Source organism: Rhizomucor pusillus, assembly GCF_041956525.1.
Source record: "Rhizomucor pusillus strain CBS 183.67 unplaced genomic scaffold VTP01scaffold_1, whole genome shotgun sequence".
In the NCBI taxonomy this organism is placed as follows: Eukaryota; Fungi; Mucoromycota; class Mucoromycetes; order Mucorales; family Lichtheimiaceae; genus Rhizomucor; species Rhizomucor pusillus.
This window is the reverse complement of record NW_027192143.1, coordinates 1,951,944-1,968,460: the sequence shown is the minus strand read 5'-3', so window position 1 is coordinate 1,968,460 and position 16,517 is coordinate 1,951,944. Positions and strand designations below refer to the sequence as shown.

Here is a 16,517-nt window from a genome sequence, read left to right as displayed (position 1 = left end):
AGGCAAAGAGTGAGACGGGAGTGGCGACTTTTTTGGTTGCAATGCGGAAATTGGATAACGCATCAACTCCTCCTTTTTAGGGCAGGCTGTAGCATTTTGCTTTTTTAAATCAGGGCCTTTGCATCCCTTTCCTTTCCTTCCTTTTCCTCTTTCATTCACTTGCTCCATCGAGACAGAAAAACATTGAAAATTTTTGCATCGATATGACAGTTTCTGCTTCCAATATCAACCGTCGACTACAACAATCAGCAGCCACCTCGGCGGCATCCGCGGCTTACACCGCACCAGTCTATCCCGCACCAGCGGCACAACCAGCATCCGCTCTTGCGGTCACGTCTACGGATACAACCAAGGCTACAAACACAAGCAGCCAACTTCAACCATTCTTGGCTAAACCAAAAGATTCATCAGCAGGTTCAGGTCACGAGGCCAGCACTGATTTGTTACCAATAACAAGCCCACATTTGGCTATCGGTGCAAGTCCGACAACCACCTGGCAGCTCCTCGTTTGCACCTATTATTATCATCAACAAGCACTGTTCTCTCCACTTAAAGACGATGTCTTCTTGGCACCTGCGATTGCCGACAACGAGTCGGTGACCACCAGCTCGAGTGAAACAGCCCACTCAGCATCTTTGGTTGGGAACTGGGTCCCTACCCCTTGCTTATCCCCCGTAACGTCTCCGTCGGACTTTCTGTGCAACCACGAGCCTCTGTTTGACGGCATAGAAGAGGATCTGCAGCAGCAGCAGCATCAACAAAAGGAGGAGAAGGAGCAGCAACAGCAGCAGCAATCCGATCACCATCACGCAGATTATTTCTCTGACGATGAATCTCAAAGCACAAAGTCCAAGCCTGAATCGGTGCCAACCCTTGATTGGTGTGACGAAGTATCGTCACCTGCCATGTCGTTTTACGGCGACGACGAGCAAGCAATTCCAGAGCCTCAGGTGCCGCCGGAACAGTTCCTTTTCGATGACATTGAGATCAATAGCAGTGATGATGAGCAACAACAGCAGCAAGAGGATGATCCATTCCCTACCGTTTTGAGCCGAGGTATCAAGCGCAAACACAGCAAGTCTATGGATAATTCCGACGATCAGGCAGGCGACGATGAAGAGTCAGACGGCAACGAGCGAGTTCAGCTACCAAGCAGTCTCGCGCAATTAGTTGAACATCGGCGACCAGCGCGAGCCAAGCCTGCACGGCGTCGCACCAAGAGACACGCAGGCCGCCGAGCTCGCCCTGCCAAGCCCATATACATTGATCCAACCGCAAACGAGGATGCTACTGAGGATGATGGAAAATACACCATATTCGAGCGCCTGACCCAAGCGGGCATCGACTGGTGCCGTTATTGCGGCACCACGGAAGGCGTTAACTGGCGCCCCGGTCCGTGGGGTAAGCGCACGCTTTGCAAGTAAGTAGCGGACAGTATTCATTGTCTCTTGATGTAATCAGACTAATCTCGTTTTAGCAAACATGGGTGCGATTATAAGGGCTACGGAATCGCAAGTCGACTGCCCCGTCTCGATTTGTCCGCCTTTTCAAACGAGAAACTGGAAGATCGCAAGCGACCGGTGGTCCAGCAGTTCTGCGTTATTTGCCGTGGATCCGAGTCGGTCAAGGATAATAGGCTTGTTCCCTGCGAAGGCGGATGCTCCAGAGCTTACCACCAGCTGTGCCGCGTGCCCCAAATTACTCAAAGTGCTTTCCAGGATCAACAATGGTGCTGCAGCACCGTCTGCCGTGAAAACAAGAGACGCAACAAAGTATTCCCTTACGACGCATAAAAGCAATTATCAGCAAATCTTCTTTTTTTTTTTCTTCTGTACAAAAAGGAACGCACACACATTTTCACATACGCAAGAACACACACATTTATATATACACACAAAGGCATATACACACAGCACCAAACGCAAGTAGATATCCATGGCATTACCCTTTTTCTTTCTTCTCGTATATCTTTACTTCCATGCAAACATGCCCGTTTTCTTTGTCTATGTATACCTCTTTTCTTTTCTTTTCTTTTATTCAGCATTTGAATATACAAGCATTTTTTAGCAGGAGATCAGAATTTGGGCATACCTGGAATGTGGGAATGGGATTAGCTTTGCAACTGGAAGAACAAAAGATATCTCAACGCGTTCTACATCGTTTCTTCTTCTTCCTCCTCTTTTTTTTTCCAAGTATCTGTTGTTATCTAATTTATTATGGCGAAGCTGCTGAGTGTGCTTATTGGTAACACGTTTGGCCATCGTTCTCCAAATGATAGATCAACTAACTTTGGCAATAGCATGTATCGCACTGTTATTATGCGTACATCGCGTACACGCCGCTGATGATAGTAAGTCCAGTCAGGCGCACAAAAGTCTCTTTCCATTGAATTCATTGACCACCGTCCCTAAATCTTTCACTTTTGCTTGCGCTTTTCTTAAGATACAATGTTGCTGCCTATCTGGAACCATCCCACAGAAGCTGCCAGCGGCACCAAGAATCCGGCACCGCAAGCAACCGCGTGTGCTCATCCAGGCCATATTGCAGTTACTTATGTAAGCACAACATTCTTTGCTTCAACCGAGATGTCAAACAAATAGCTACTGACACGATGTGGTAGAACGAAGGCCCCAGTGATGTCACGGCAAAGGTGTTGAATGGTTTGAAGGCTGGCCAGGCCAAAGCTAGCTTCTTTGTAAATGCTACTTGGTAAGTGTTGCTTGCAAACATGGTCGCGCGGATAAGCAGTGGTAATTGCATGCATTAATGTAGGTTGTACACTCAGCAGTATGCCATGGTGCTTCAGCGCGCTTACAATGATGGCCACTTAATTGGCATGACGTACCGTGCTCCCGGTGATACTTCCGAGGGACTCACGGACGATCAGATCCGGGAGGATGTGACAAACAATGCCAAAGTCATTGAAACCTTGATCGGCGTAGCACCAAAATATATCCGACTTCACTACTCGCAACCTGAAGACGTCCGTCTTGAAAACATTATTCGTGACATGGGTTATACGTTGGTCTACTACAATCTGGATACTCAGGACTACAATTTCAAGAACAATCCAAAGGGTATTGCAGAACTATACAAGACTCAGTTTGGCAAGCAACTGGATACGTATGACTCCAAGGGCTCCTTCATTTCCGTGCAGTATGACATTCCCGATACCGGGTCATGGCAAGCTATTTACGACACCATCAACTCTATCAACGATGCAGGATACAAGATGGTCCGCTTGGACGGCTGCTTGAACGATAAGCAACCTTACAAAGAATGTAAGTAAATCACATAAGTTGTGGCAAAGGAGCAGGTTTATTGACAGCATAATTCGATCGAAGCCGCCACATCCAAAAAGTTTGTTGGAGACAAGCATTCCTACGGTACATCCGGTTACAAGGAGGGTCAAGTCTCTGTGCAGAAGCCTTCAAGCAGTGCAGATACTGAGGCCGACGCTGCAGAGACAGACAAACCTGCAAACTCCAGCGCTCACTTTGGTGCAGAATTTTGGATATTGTCCTATCTGTTCATGGCCATCATGGGCGTTGCTGCTGTTTGGGCATAATGCTTGATTTGTTGTTGTTCGGCGAATATTCTTTTCGGCGGGAAGATTGCTCTGGTCAGTTTTCCCCAAAGTTCGTTGATTTTCCGCAAGTAACTTAATAAAGTACGACCCGAGAACCACAAATAACAAAGGGCGAATAGCAAAGAGTTAAGCGGCGGTTCCCACCCATCTCCATTGACCTATTTCTTTCTTTTTTCTTGCTCTGTAACATAACAAATGGTGCAAATGCCTGTTGCAACAGATATCATCGACGCTCATGTCCATTTTTGGCATCCGGATAAGGTGTTTATTCCCTGGGTCAGCATCAACCCCGATTTCAACAAACATACAGACGCAGAACGCTACAGCAAAGAGATATCGCCACACAGAGTTGCAGGAGCCGTCTACGTCGAGACCGATGTAGAACCTACGCAAGGCCTCGTGGAAGCTGATTGGATCTGCAAATACGCCGAGTCGCTAAACAGCAATGCATTGTTTGGCGGCGTTGTAGCCATTGTAGCCTACGCACCCGTCAACCAGGGCGTACACGTCAGAAACTACCTCCGGCTACTCAGCCAGCTTGCTGGTGAACGACTGCGTGGCGTGCGGTACTTGATACAGGACCCGGCACTTGATCCGCAGCGCGTGCTGCAACCAGAGTTTGTGCAAGGCATCCAAGTGCTTGAAGAGTTTGGCCTCAGCTTCGATCTGAATATCAACTGCCGCGCAGACCCAGCACAGTTTCCACCGCTCGTAAAACTCGTCGCGCAGTGCCCAAACATTCAGTTCATATTAGATCACATGGCAAAACCACCTTGTGATAGTCAGCCTGGGAGCGAAGCGTTTGAGTTTTGGAAGGAGAACATATTCGCCTTGGCGCAGTTTCCCAACGTCGCCTGCAAAGTCTCGGGCCTCGTGACTGAAACGAACACCCCCACGGTGCAACAATTGAAACCGTTCGTTCAAGTAGTCAGAGAAGCTTTTGGAGCAGATAGGCTCATGTTTGGAGGAGACTGGCCCGTATGCGAGGGCGCTACCCGATGGAGAGTATGGTTTGAGCTATTGACAGAGATCGTTCAAGATTGGTCCGACCAGGATAGGCATGCTTTGTTCGTATCGAATGCCAAACGTATCTATCGAATAAAGTAAACGATATATTCACGGTGTATGGGAATGTAAGTCATACGGACATATGCCCAAAAGCGGGACGGCGCGATGATAAACCCAGCGGAAACAACAAATATGACATTGTGGGAAAACATCCTCGCTGATAAGGTACAGGCGGACAATCTTGATCGATCGATCGTTGCCTATTTGTTCCTTGTTCCTTTCCTTCCTCTTATCACCTCATATCATGGGAGCTGAATCATCGAAACCTGTAAATTTGCAAGAGAAGAAGTCGCTTCAGCAACAGGACCAAGAGCAACAAGCACTTGAGAACCCTGTCTTGCGATTGTCCGAGACAATGGCGAACGTCTTGAAACTTGACGACGACGCGATCAAAAAACACTATGGTCCCTTAACGAGTGAAAGCTTGGCTAAATACGCGAAAGAGTTTGATGAGGATGACAAGAACTTGCTTGCCCTGAACGCTGTCATGGGCAACGATCCTACCCAGGTTATGGTCAACCGTCGTCATGCCCTCAAGGACGAGCACGTATTCAACGTCAAGCTCGAGTTGGAAGGCGCCGTTACGAACCAAAAATCTTCCGGTCGTTGCTGGATATTCGCTGGCACGAATGTCCTGCGTCGTGTAGTGATCGAAAAGTACAAGCTTTCCGACGATTTTGAATTGTCACAGAGCTATTTGTTCTTTTATGGTAAGATGCTCCACGTTTGGTTCATGCAATTCTTAAGCTGAGACGGCGAATTTGGTGCTACAGATAAGCTTGAAAAAGCCAACTGGTTCCTTGAAAACATGATCGATCTCGCCGACAAGGATGTCAACGATCGTGTTGTGCAATATCTATTCACATCACCCGTTCAAGATGGCGGTCAGGTCAGTATAGCATGACAGTAGGAAAGAGGAAACCAAACCTTTGATCTAATGTATCGTCACAGTGGGACATGTTTTTAAACCTCGTGCAAAAGTATGGCGTTGTACCCAAATCTGTGTATCCTGAGACCTACGCTTCATCCAACTCGCGTCGGCTCGGCTGGCTTCTCACAGTCAAGCTGCGAGAATATGCTGTCCAAATTCGAGACGCTATCCAGCAGGGCGCGTCTGTAAGCAGCGTTCGCCTATCAAAGGAGCGTATGCTGACAGAAATCTACCGTATCTTGGTTATTTGCCTTGGTCAACCGCCTCACAAATTCGACTGGGAGACAACTGATAAACATGGCAAGTACGTTGGAGTCAAAAAGTTGACTCCTCTCAAGTTCTTCAAGGAGGTTGTAAAACACCCGGTAAGAAAGGCATACATAATTTCGGACCAGCTTGCCGATTTGGTGATTCTAATGCATGTGTTTAAAACTCATAGATTGCAGAAACGATGTCCCTTCTCAACGATCCCCGCAACGAGTTTGAAAAACTGTACACTGTGGACCGCCTGGGTAACGTGGTTGGCGGTATTCCTATCCGCTATGTCAATACAGACATTAATACCATAAAGAAACTCGCAATCAATGTGCTAAAATCAGGAAACCCTGTCTGGTTCGGTTGTGATGTTGGTAGGTATAACGGATGTATATTTGCATATCAAATTACACGCATGATGCTCATGACATTTATCGAAATCAGGGCAATTCTCGAACAGTCCATTGGGAGTAATGGATACAAAAATTTACGACTATGAATTAGCATTCAACGTCAATTTTGGACTGACAAAGGCTCAACGTGTCTTATATGGCGAAAGTATGATGACACATGCCATGGTTTTCACAGGCGTACACCTTGACGATAACGGCAAACCGATCCGATGGCGCGTGGAGAACTCTTGGGGAGAAGGCACTGGCGACAAGGGCTACTGGGTCATGAGCGATGAATGGTTCTCTGAATTTGTATATCAAGTCGTCCTTGAAAAGTCGGCTGTTCCGCGTAAGCTGGTTGACCTCCTCGGCACTGAACCTATCGTCCTTCCTGCTTATGATCCCATGGGTGCTTTGGCTTGAAGCGCCATTTTTCATCGCAGGTCGAAGAGTTTTGAGTAATATGCTCTGCCTGGCCAGTAACAATAAATTTCGTCTGCTAAAGAAATCCAATATTCAATAGACTGTTGAATGCTTTTGATATATGGGAACTCGTACCTGTTGCAGTTTGATATGATGGTTTTTTGAACCAAGATATTTGACATGTCATCGCTTTTGGCTTCAATTTCTGACATTTGATCGCACCTATTTTCTCGGCTTGTTCCAATAAATCCTTTATCTCGCCTTTGGTCATCGTCCTTTCGTGGTTCACACATAGCTTGGCCTTTGAAAAACAAGAGATTTAGCTCCACATGAAAAGAAAAATAAAACAAAAACTCACCAGTGTTATACCAGGATACTCCACAATATCTGACATTATCAGTTTGGCACATTTATGCAGAGTTTCAGTTATCGTGTTGCCGTGTACATCGCACCAGGTCCTCGGTTTGTAATACTCAATGTTGCCTTCAGAAGAAGGTTTCAGCGCGTTGACCAACCAACATCCAGCAAATTCGCTTGCAACGTATCGCTCCGTCGATAATCCGACCTTGAGCACCACCGAATGCCCCATTAAAGACTTTAATGTCTCTGCAACAAGTTGTTCGTTATGAATGCCTAAGTGCCCTGCCGCCTCCTTATAGTATGGCGTGGATTAGATGCATAATATTTAACATAATGTCTCCAGTTTCCTCAGTACCTGGATCTCTTCGTAGTTCATCCCTTTTTCTTTGCATTTTCGTATCGTACGGTACAGGGTATGCTCAGTCTGGTTCGATAGCAACATTTCTGCTTCGTCTTCTGTCTTTAACTCGACATTCTTTCTGCTGGACACTAGTTGCGACGTTGATTCACGAATGGAGCAAATATCAGGTATTTCCAATGCTTTAGCCTGTAACTGGAAGCCATGATCGATCCATTGGTTTTCGAGACTATCTGTTTCCATAGTCAGCAGCCATCCTCTTGTAGTTCTTTATATACATCATCTCCAGATTACCATGCTCCAATTTTGGATACACGTTGGCTTGTCTGATTTTGCAATACTCTTCATGATTATCCATTTCGAGATGTATCTAACGTATATTTAGTCAATACACCGCCATCAACTAATCACATTATGCATCATTTACCCTATTTTCCGATACCATAGATGTAAGCGCCAGCATATCACCATCTGCCACTGCATCCAGCGTTACAGAGGAGCAGAGATTTTTGGCGAAGTCGCTTGCTTTCTGTAACATCTTGAATGGTATTTTACCTTCATTCAAGTTCTTTTCGAATCTATTCCTTGATTGTCAATGCTTCATGTCCTATCCCACGCAGAACAATTTTCACACCGAACCTTTGAGCAATGTAGAACTTCCTTCCAGGAAGCCTTGAATCCAGCCGATGTTTAGATCTCATCAAGACGCCCGTTTTGCGCAAGTAGCTGATTGCACGGGTGACCAGCTCAATATTGAAAGGTCGGAGGAGGGAGTATCCAGCTTCTGAATCATACTCATTCTTGGGACTCAAAACTATCATCTTTTCCAGGCTTTAGATATTGTGGAATGTTTTAGACAAATGTTGGCATACCTTGATGATTGTTAATAGTAAGAGGAAATTTTCATCCATTGGCTCGTTCTTTAAACTGCTGACACTCATCGAGCGTACACCTGCTGAGGCTTCTTTCAGGTGGTTGGGTGCCCTTTTGTATTCATAATTAACCGCATTCAGACATGTAGGTAAACCGATGCAGCGAATAGATGGGCTAAATGAATGAAAATAGGCTTTGTTTAGAACGATAAAATCACCACGATCCAGATCAGAGTGAAATGACTCACCTAGGCTTATTACGCATAGTTTCCATGAAATACTCCAACTGCCCGAGAAAATCAAAGTTTTGGGTATCCCAGGGTCGCTCGTCGATGATTTCGCCAGTAGAAATACCCTGCTCGTAAATCCGCTCCCACTCTGCTTTCAATCCTTCCAGCTGCTGGTAAGTGGCAGGTCGTGTCTTTTGTAAACTGTATAAGCAATGTCTGCAAGCACGTCGGCTCCTCTCTGGGAAGAGAGCGTGTAGCAATCCCCAATTCACGTTACGAGGATTGCCTCGAGAACGATGTCGTATAATTGTATACGCGTGTATTAGAATATCGACTTCAGTTTGGCGCCAATACGTTCCTGTGCTGCTCTTTGCTGTCCACATTGCTGTAGCATTCCGAGAACCCTCTGAGAATTTGCGTGTCGATATTTGACGATGATGTTCTCCATAGCTTTTATTGTCAAGCTCCGCGCCTCTCGCAGATCTTGATTTTCTGAGTCTGATAGTCTTGCCTTTCCTCTTCTCATAAGCTTCCAAAATGACCTCGTAGTACCGTCGTACGCGTTGTATGGAAATGCCGAGCTCACGAGCAAGGCTAGCAATAAGTCGGCAGTCGTCCAGCGGAACTTTGCCTTGTATCTTGTCGGCGTGGCTATCCAGGACCCTCCGCTGCTCTATCGACAGCAGAGATCCGCTATCCCAAGAACGCGGTAAGGTGATGGCATACAACACATCATTGACTCCGCATTCGGCAAGATCGGATTGCTTGCTGGGCATATACACGCAGACATATTGAAGCTCTTTCCAAAAAGATACAACATCTTGCTGTGTGCAGAGCCGAACCTCTTGGAGCAGCGGTCGGTCCTTACTGCTGTAGTCCTTCACTTTGCCGACATCCAAAAGCAAATATAAACCGCCGTTCTTGGGATCCGCATCGACAAGAGTAATAAGCTCCAGAGCTATTAGGACGTCAATCAAAGTACGAAGACTGTTGCGCAATCTATGGATTCTTTTCACCATTTTGGCTCGTACATCCGTCGGTATTTGTGAGAGCGTGATATCCAAGTCATTCTTTTGTAAAAACTCCTCGACAATGTCGCTGTGAAACGCGATACCAATAATACGGCAGTAGAGACCGAGAGGCATGTTTATCAAAACTTGAGACAAGTTGAATCTTCGTTGTTGTTGATGAAACGCCTGCCAAAGAAACTCGTGCAGCGCTCTTGCTCGTAGAAATCTGGATTGGATCCATCCATGCCGTAGCGCAAGTTCATGCCAATACAGACCTGGAGCTAGGCGCACGACATCTTGCGAAGACTGCTGTCGAGGTTGTGATGGTAGCTCAGCGCGTATCTCGGGTACTCGTCGCTTATTCGTATGTTGTTTCACTGCGAAGGACATCCTACTGAGCTCCAAGCATTGATGCACTAACGGATCATCTTTCGGGATATCAGGACGTAGGAAAAGTACTTTGTTCTCCGGAGCACCAATCAAATTTGGCATCATCGTCCTAATCACTACAACCTGCCCAGAAAGTTGCAGGTTTTCAGCCAACTTGATCAAGGTCGCCCGAGCCATATTGGGGCCATCGCTGCTGTCGCTGGCTGCACGTGAAACTTCAGCTGCTAATCCATCATTTGCCTCGCGTACTTTGTCTCGAGATATAATCTGAGCTAACGCATTTTTGCGTCGCGCTGCTTGAGTCTCGACAGAGCTCGTGCCTTTCATCGCATTTCTCTGCTGCCGGACAAACTTCTCGGTGTCTGCTCTGCTATCGTCTTTTGGTTTTTCTCTCTCGCCGCTGTCATCACTGTGTCGTCTTTTGCGTTTGCCCAGTGTTCTACTTGTATCCTCCGTTTCTACATTCTTTGCACCACATCTTCTAGCTGACTGCGAGTCATCCTCGAATTTTTGCATTTGCTTGCTCGAATACCCATCGCTTTCTGCATTATCAATACTGGTCGAATTCGCCGATAGATTCGGATGATCCATCTTGGTGATATTATTTTGAGATGTTTGTAAATGTGTGCCCGTTTTTTGTTTCTTTGAAGTAGTTTGGTCCACTGTCGCGCTACTATCGTCAAGCTGACGTTTTTGAGCTTGCAGACACGCGGTACCCACTTCTGCTCTGCGTATTACGTCCGATGATTGCTCAGCAGTATTAATTATGCCGGTATCGCCCTGGGATTGTTGATATTTGCGCAGACCATCTAGATCAAAGTATCTGTATCGTCGAAGACGACCTTGGACTTCCACAATGCTGACTATGCTTCCGTTTGATTCAAGACGCATCAAGTTTCTTCGCAGGTTCGAGCATCCTTCCAATAATTGCTGAAGCTCCTGTTCACATCCAAGAAGGGCATTTAATTTTTATAAATGTTTCTTTGAAAACTTTTGCACTGTGCATACCTGCTGCGTTATACCGTTTTCTCCAGAGTTCCTTACGTTTTGGAGAATCAAATCATTCCTCATACCAGGTGGGATAGCTTTTGTCTTTCTCGTCTGTACCGAGTTAACAGTATTTTCCGACGCCGTCACTGTTGAAACATCCCCTTCAAAAATCGTGCTTAACTCTCCAGACGCTGCTGATATTGTCGATGAAGATGTAGACAGTCCATTGTTTTTTGATATTGTCTTTAAAAGTTTGAGACATCTATGGCTCTCGTTTCCGGAGACAACCTTGACCTTTTGCACGTAGCCTTTCTTTTCCGCCATGGCGCAAAATCCTCTGATCCACTTTTCGCCGTACTGATATTCTGCATGCTGTTTGGATTTGCGTTAGAATATTTAAAGGTGTACCGTGTAATTTTGACTCACCAAATGTTGTATGACATCCTTGAGTGGTAGTATGTTCCCTTGCGCATCCTCTAGCATTTTTAGCACTTTAGACAGTGCAAGATCATATGGAATAGTTCCTCTTTGCGGGATGGTTACAGCGTCTCTCTCAGCTTCATTACGAGGAGAATATCGGTTATAATAGCAAATGTTGGTATATCCTCTGTGATGAGAAGATCTATATCTTGTACTAGATCGCAGAGTCAGTGCAAAAGTACAGCTTGCAGATAGTTTAAATCAAAGATTACATCATTCCCAGCTTTTCGAGCTTTTTGACGCTTTCGTAAACACCGCCAGCGTTTGTGCCAATATCGCGCGATAGTTGTACTTGAGTAATACCCTCCCGACCAGCGCTGATTATTCTTTCCAGCGCCAGAAAATGATTTGTCGATAGGATGTTCTTTGCACCACTCGGTGTAAGCGTCTTTCGGCGAGCTTCACGTGCCATGATTACATGCAGAGTTTGGCCATGTTCTTGCAAGGCGGCACTATAAGCGATATTTGTCACATTTGCAGCGGTCTTTTGCTCAGGTCCCTAAAGGTACCATTTAGCTTAAATCAAAAGTTGTACTAGATATGTTACGACCTTGATAAACTGGAAATCGCTGTTGCATGTAAGTTTATGCCACAAGACATCGACCTGAGACTGTTCAATCTTGACATTTTGGTTTTGTTCAAGAACAGACCATAATTCTGCTACAGGACAGCCTGTACCAACGAGAATGAAAAAGCCTGACAGCTAGCATTCAAAGCAATGATCAACCCTACCTCTGGCACCATAAAGTGCAATTTCAAAGTGAAGTTTGGACTCCAAAGAGTCTGGCATGACTCTTGGGGAAGTCTGAAGTTCCTGTGATGAATTTGTATGCGTGTTGCCTGTGGTGATAGAGACCAGGAAGACGAGGGACAGTTTTGATTTTTTCAGACCCGAAAAAAGGAAACTGCTGGCTTACTGCATGAATTACTGTCATAAAGATGGCCAAAAGGATGAGCTATGGCTCCTTTGATCGTCAAGCTGAACTGGACCCTCCTCGTGCCCATATGTCGAGTGCATTGGTGCTACGTTTTCTATGATAATAGACCTTAATCACACGAAAGGATCCCTCTGCTTCTCACTCTTTCTAATGGTGTCTGAAGTTTCTTGTGTGGTGCTGTTGTATTTCACTCATATGTATTACCTCATGATGAACCGTCGACTCCAAACCAAGCATCATTCGAATTGCAAGTACGACTAGGCGATGAGACATTCTGGATAAGTTGAACTGCTAAGAATATTACATTAGTATTCCAAGACGTGCTCACGCTAAAACGAAGACCAATGGATCTGCAATCAGTGTAGGATGAGTATCAGGACTGGAAAAAAGGTAACATAGAAATTAATTACAAAAGGCTGTGAATGAACTATTTTCATTTACTCAAGCCGCGTGTTATAGACATCACCAAGTCCATCCAGCGCTCCTTCATATCTGTTGTCAAGATCCATTCAGGCCTTTCCGCTAGGAATAAAGTGGTTAAAGCTAGTTTACCTCCCATCAAAGGTTGGCTAAAGATTCTGTGGAAAATTGCTTCCACAACAATATAAGTTGACATTTTCATATTGGAAGAGGATGGCCGATATCAATTGTTGCAGGAACTTCAATCTCAGCAGTAAACTGAAGGGTATCAAAGTGGCTCCAAATTAGCACATCAAAGCTCCAAAATTCTTTTACTATTTGGTATCATGAAGAAAGCATGTACGAGGGAAGAGAAACAATCAAAGTGAATAGGGGAATTGAGGATGATTGGGTTGCAAAAGGAGTCGTGAACGAAGAGTGTGAATGGGGATACTCGGTTCTGTACAATGAGTAGCGTCTTTAAGGGTATCGTAAACACAATAAGATACCAAGCAGTGATACTTTTTCCTCCTTTTGCTGATTTAGTGGGCGGCGCGGATCAAGTCTTCCATGGTCTCGATAATAGCAGGAGCTTGGATAGTCTTGCCCTTGACAACGTCGGTCAGACCTTCACCAGCATAGGAGACCCAGGGAGAGATTTCAAACTGCAACTTTTCAAAGTTATCACTGTTTTCGCCAACAACTTTGCCACCAGCAGCTTCAATGAAGCGGACATGCTGAGCAATAATGTCACGTCGAGAAGTTTCGGGGCAGTCGGAGCCAGCACCAGGAGCATTCTTGAGCGGGGAGAATTCGTCCTTGCGATCCACTTCCAAGACAGAGAAGTGCTCGGCATAGGGGAAGACATCAAAGACAAAGCACTCCAGCTTCATACCACTGTTAGTCTTGGGGGAGATTTGTTCGCCGGTTTCCAAGTCGACATATTTGATCTTCTTCTTGGCAATATGATATTCAAGCTCGTGAGCAAAGGTTGGTACGCGTTCCAAAAATTCAGTAGAGAAGAAATGGTTTGCAATGTTGGCAGCACCGAATGCCAACGAACCATCTGCTTTGCGCTTTTCGGACACTTCCTTGGAAATCTCCGAGTATTCAACTACACCGTAGCGACCATTGCGAAGACAAACGACACCGACAGGCTCCTCGGGTGCAGCCTTTGCAGCAACCTTGACACCACAGTCAGTGTTCTTTGATACACAGTAGCCAATAAAGACAGGATCAGCGACACGTGCAAGGCAGTTATCAACGCAATAGCAGTGGGAGTACAAGACGCCTCGTTCCTTGAGAGATTGAATGACGCCAGTGTTCTGGACTGCAGCGTAAATACCACCATTGCCATCAGGAGCAATAGCAACCTATTCATGCATGAGTATAAAGCATATGTACCATGTCTCACGGTTGCATTTGCTTACCTTGCCCTTGGATTCGAGAATGATCTTGCCATCCATGGTTAAGCAGGGAAGGGTTCCTATCCATGGTTTAGTTATATGCATATTCTGTTTCATGTAATGTTAAATACAAACCTTGCTGGAAGAAGATGACGTTCTCTTCCTTCAAACCGAAGAAGTTGTGTTCCTTGAAGAATTGGTATGTGGCATCATGTGTGGGTCCAGAAGTCATAATATACCAAGGAATGATACCTTCGGAGGTATCACCAGGCTTGCGGTACTGACGAGCGATATCTTGCAGACGGAGAATACGCTCAGCTTGAAGCTGGAACAAGCTCTTGCCGGAGGGCAATTGAATGTTGTAGCAGCCCTTTGGAGCACTGGAGCCCAAACGTGTGCCCTGACCACCTGCCATCAAGATGACTGCAACTTTGCCCTGAGCAATCTGGGTCAAACCAATAGTTTCCCACTCCTTGATGACCTGGGGTGACGCCCTGATGACCGAGTCAAACACATCTTCTGAGAGTGGTTCGACAGCAGCTTCTTGATTCTGAGCTGCAGCTTCGGCTCCTTCAATAGCCTTCTTGTAGATTTGATTTACACGTTCAACATCAAGAGCAGAGAGCTGAGCAAAGTATTCGCGTTGCTCTTCAATATTCAGTTCGTTGAAAAACTGGAATACGTGTCCTTGTCCGGCTTGTTCAAATCGAGTCTTCAAGGCTTGCAATTCTGCTTCAGGGATTTCGGTGACGGTCATTTTGCGTATAGATGAGAGATTGAAAGAGAGAAGAGAGGAGAAGAAGAAAGCAGCGTGAAACGCCAACCTTTATTTTTAGGCTTTTTGGATTGATCACACAAATAAGCTGGCTGTCAACGAGAGATCACTGTTCCTCGGAACGGAGGCCCAAAGATGTATTTTTAGCATATTTGAAAAATCTCCGTTTATCATTGACACCGCTAGGCATGATTTCTCTCTGACTACACCGCCGTCTGTGAACTTGGTGATAAAACGTTGTAAGGTGTATGGGTCGGTGAATATTGCTTTTCTCATGCATTTGAATGATGCCTAATGCAAAATATACATATACAAACATTAAAGGAAATGGAGTGATGTCATTAGCAAACATGCTTTGCCTGCCAGACTTCACGATGAACCCCTGGTCTCACCTGTCTACAATGCTGACAACGAACTTTTGTTTCTATTTCTAGGCACTAGGCTTTTCTCATCCAGCATTTTCTTCAGTATCCCAAAGTTTTAAAATCATTAAGGCGCTGTTTAAATATCTCTGCGTGGCATCACAAGTGCAGTGCTTGCGAACCATATATGGTGTAGACAGTCCGGCATCCATCAGGGTCATGCCTGGACCTACCTCATGAACGACTAATTTGCAGCAGTAGAGTATGAGAGATTTTCATTACTATAGCAAGTAAAGGTATTGATAAGAAACACAGGAAAAAGGTAGCATCTTTCTGATACGAGCCGAATAAAGAGTCGAAAAAGTAGTCGATCTTGGGCAATGATGCAAGGTCCGAAAGGATGACTGCAGACTCAAGTAGTCTAACAGCATCGGCTGGATTGATCTCGCAAAGCCATTTGAGATATCATATCGGGTGCTTCAACGATGGACACACTGTACCTTGTAAACAGCGCACACGGAAACTGGCGATAGCCGCGATGTTTTTGGCTTCCCGAACCAATCTGTTTCAGAGCAATAATCCGGTCGGGTATTGTGCAGATGTATACCTGCAAAGTAACCAGGGAAAGTTTAGGTGCATGTAATGGGCTTTTTGGAATGGAGGTAGGCGTCTGATGTATAGCTTTAACGCACTGGCCACTTTGTACCACTGCACTTGAGGCAATGTCCACTCCAATCTCCCCGCACAACAGCTGGCACGTGCTAACCTCCTTCTGAGAGGGTGTTTCCTTATTGCTTGCTGGAGGGTCGCTTCTTGAAGATATTCCGCATTTTCCATAGCAATGCAATAGAGTTAAGTCGAGTGGTCGCATGCAGAAAGTCTGGAGGAATCCACAAGCTCAAACGAGCCTCATTAGCTGACAAAAATTAGGGTTGTACAGTACATGAGAGAACTTGAACTTTTGTCGACAAAAAATACATCCGTAGTAGTTTACATTATAGGTTCTTTTTAGTCTCTATCTAGCTCGGGAAGTCTAGGTCCTTGCAAACGACGTGATGGAGCCTCATGCAAGTCATATAGCTTAGCAGCCGTGCAAGTCCTTCCTTGCAGCATTGTACTACCTCAGAACGTGGCACATTCCACACTAGTCCAGAAAAAGACCGTCTACACTCTTACTACTACTCAGCTCTTGCAATTGACTGTAAACTTTTTTTTTAAAAAAAAAATGTCGCTCCCCAATGAGAATAGATTTCGCACTTCCCCAAATATGAAGTCGCTCCTCAGATGTC

General features: G+C 45.5%; 8 protein-coding genes across 8 annotated transcripts in view; 6 read left to right on the top strand and 2 right to left on the bottom strand.

Annotated features, from left to right (window-relative positions):
• Window positions 1-203: 203 nt before the first annotated feature.
• VTP01DRAFT_852 (uncharacterized protein) lies at window positions 204-1,793 on the top strand (the record flags this gene model as incomplete). The annotated part of the gene is made up of 2 exons (XM_069387650.1): window positions 204-1,420; window positions 1,478-1,793. 2 exons carry the CDS (start codon window positions 204-206, stop codon window positions 1,791-1,793), a joined length of 1,533 nt encoding a protein of 510 aa, XP_069245272.1.
• A 423-nt stretch (window positions 1,794-2,216) lies between these two features.
• VTP01DRAFT_851 (uncharacterized protein) lies at window positions 2,217-3,568 on the top strand (the record flags this gene model as incomplete). Its single annotated transcript, XM_069387639.1, has 6 exons — window positions 2,217-2,244; window positions 2,300-2,350; window positions 2,443-2,555; window positions 2,621-2,709; window positions 2,773-3,281; window positions 3,345-3,568. 6 exons carry the CDS (start codon window positions 2,217-2,219, stop codon window positions 3,566-3,568), a joined length of 1,014 nt encoding a protein of 337 aa, XP_069245271.1.
• A 216-nt stretch (window positions 3,569-3,784) lies between these two features.
• VTP01DRAFT_850 (uncharacterized protein) lies at window positions 3,785-4,696 on the top strand (the record flags this gene model as incomplete). The annotated part of the gene is made up of 1 exon (XM_069387628.1): window positions 3,785-4,696. One exon carries the CDS (start codon window positions 3,785-3,787, stop codon window positions 4,694-4,696), a length of 912 nt encoding a protein of 303 aa, XP_069245270.1.
• Window positions 4,697-4,901: 205 nt separating this feature from the next.
• Window positions 4,902-6,658, top strand: VTP01DRAFT_849 (uncharacterized protein; the record flags this gene model as incomplete). The annotated part of the gene is made up of 5 exons (XM_069387616.1): window positions 4,902-5,367; window positions 5,431-5,546; window positions 5,609-5,953; window positions 6,028-6,217; window positions 6,288-6,658. 5 exons carry the CDS (start codon window positions 4,902-4,904, stop codon window positions 6,656-6,658), a joined length of 1,488 nt encoding a protein of 495 aa, XP_069245269.1.
• Window positions 6,659-6,669: 11 nt separating this feature from the next.
• Window positions 6,670-12,138, bottom strand: VTP01DRAFT_848 (uncharacterized protein; the record flags this gene model as incomplete). The annotated part of the gene is made up of 14 exons (XM_069387605.1): window positions 6,670-6,734; window positions 6,794-6,959; window positions 7,017-7,310; window positions 7,374-7,609; window positions 7,671-7,746; window positions 7,804-7,954; window positions 8,016-8,197; window positions 8,249-8,423; window positions 8,497-10,817; window positions 10,887-11,240; window positions 11,295-11,502; window positions 11,561-11,847; window positions 11,899-12,020; window positions 12,081-12,138. The coding sequence occupies 14 exons, from the start codon at window positions 12,136-12,138 to the stop codon at window positions 6,670-6,672; spliced, it is 4,695 nt and encodes a 1,564-aa protein (XP_069245268.1).
• A 492-nt stretch (window positions 12,139-12,630) lies between these two features.
• Window positions 12,631-13,226, top strand: VTP01DRAFT_847 (uncharacterized protein; the record flags this gene model as incomplete). Its single annotated transcript, XM_069387594.1, has 3 exons — window positions 12,631-12,647; window positions 12,971-13,142; window positions 13,191-13,226. The coding sequence occupies 3 exons, from the start codon at window positions 12,631-12,633 to the stop codon at window positions 13,224-13,226; spliced, it is 225 nt and encodes a 74-aa protein (XP_069245267.1).
• Window position 13,227: 1 nt separating this feature from the next.
• VTP01DRAFT_846 (uncharacterized protein) lies at window positions 13,228-14,848 on the bottom strand (the record flags this gene model as incomplete). The annotated part of the gene is made up of 3 exons (XM_069387583.1): window positions 13,228-14,058; window positions 14,116-14,171; window positions 14,227-14,848. 3 exons carry the CDS (start codon window positions 14,846-14,848, stop codon window positions 13,228-13,230), a joined length of 1,509 nt encoding a protein of 502 aa, XP_069245266.1.
• Window positions 14,849-16,495: 1,647 nt separating this feature from the next.
• The window catches only part of VTP01DRAFT_845 (uncharacterized protein), a gene marked incomplete at both ends in the record, with an annotated part of 2,488 nt that continues 2,466 nt past the window's right edge, over window positions 16,496-16,517 (top strand). The window contains one exon of the mRNA XM_069387572.1: window positions 16,496-16,500. Coding sequence (XP_069245265.1) covers window positions 16,496-16,500 — 5 coding nt within the window. The remainder of the gene's footprint in view (window positions 16,501-16,517) is intronic.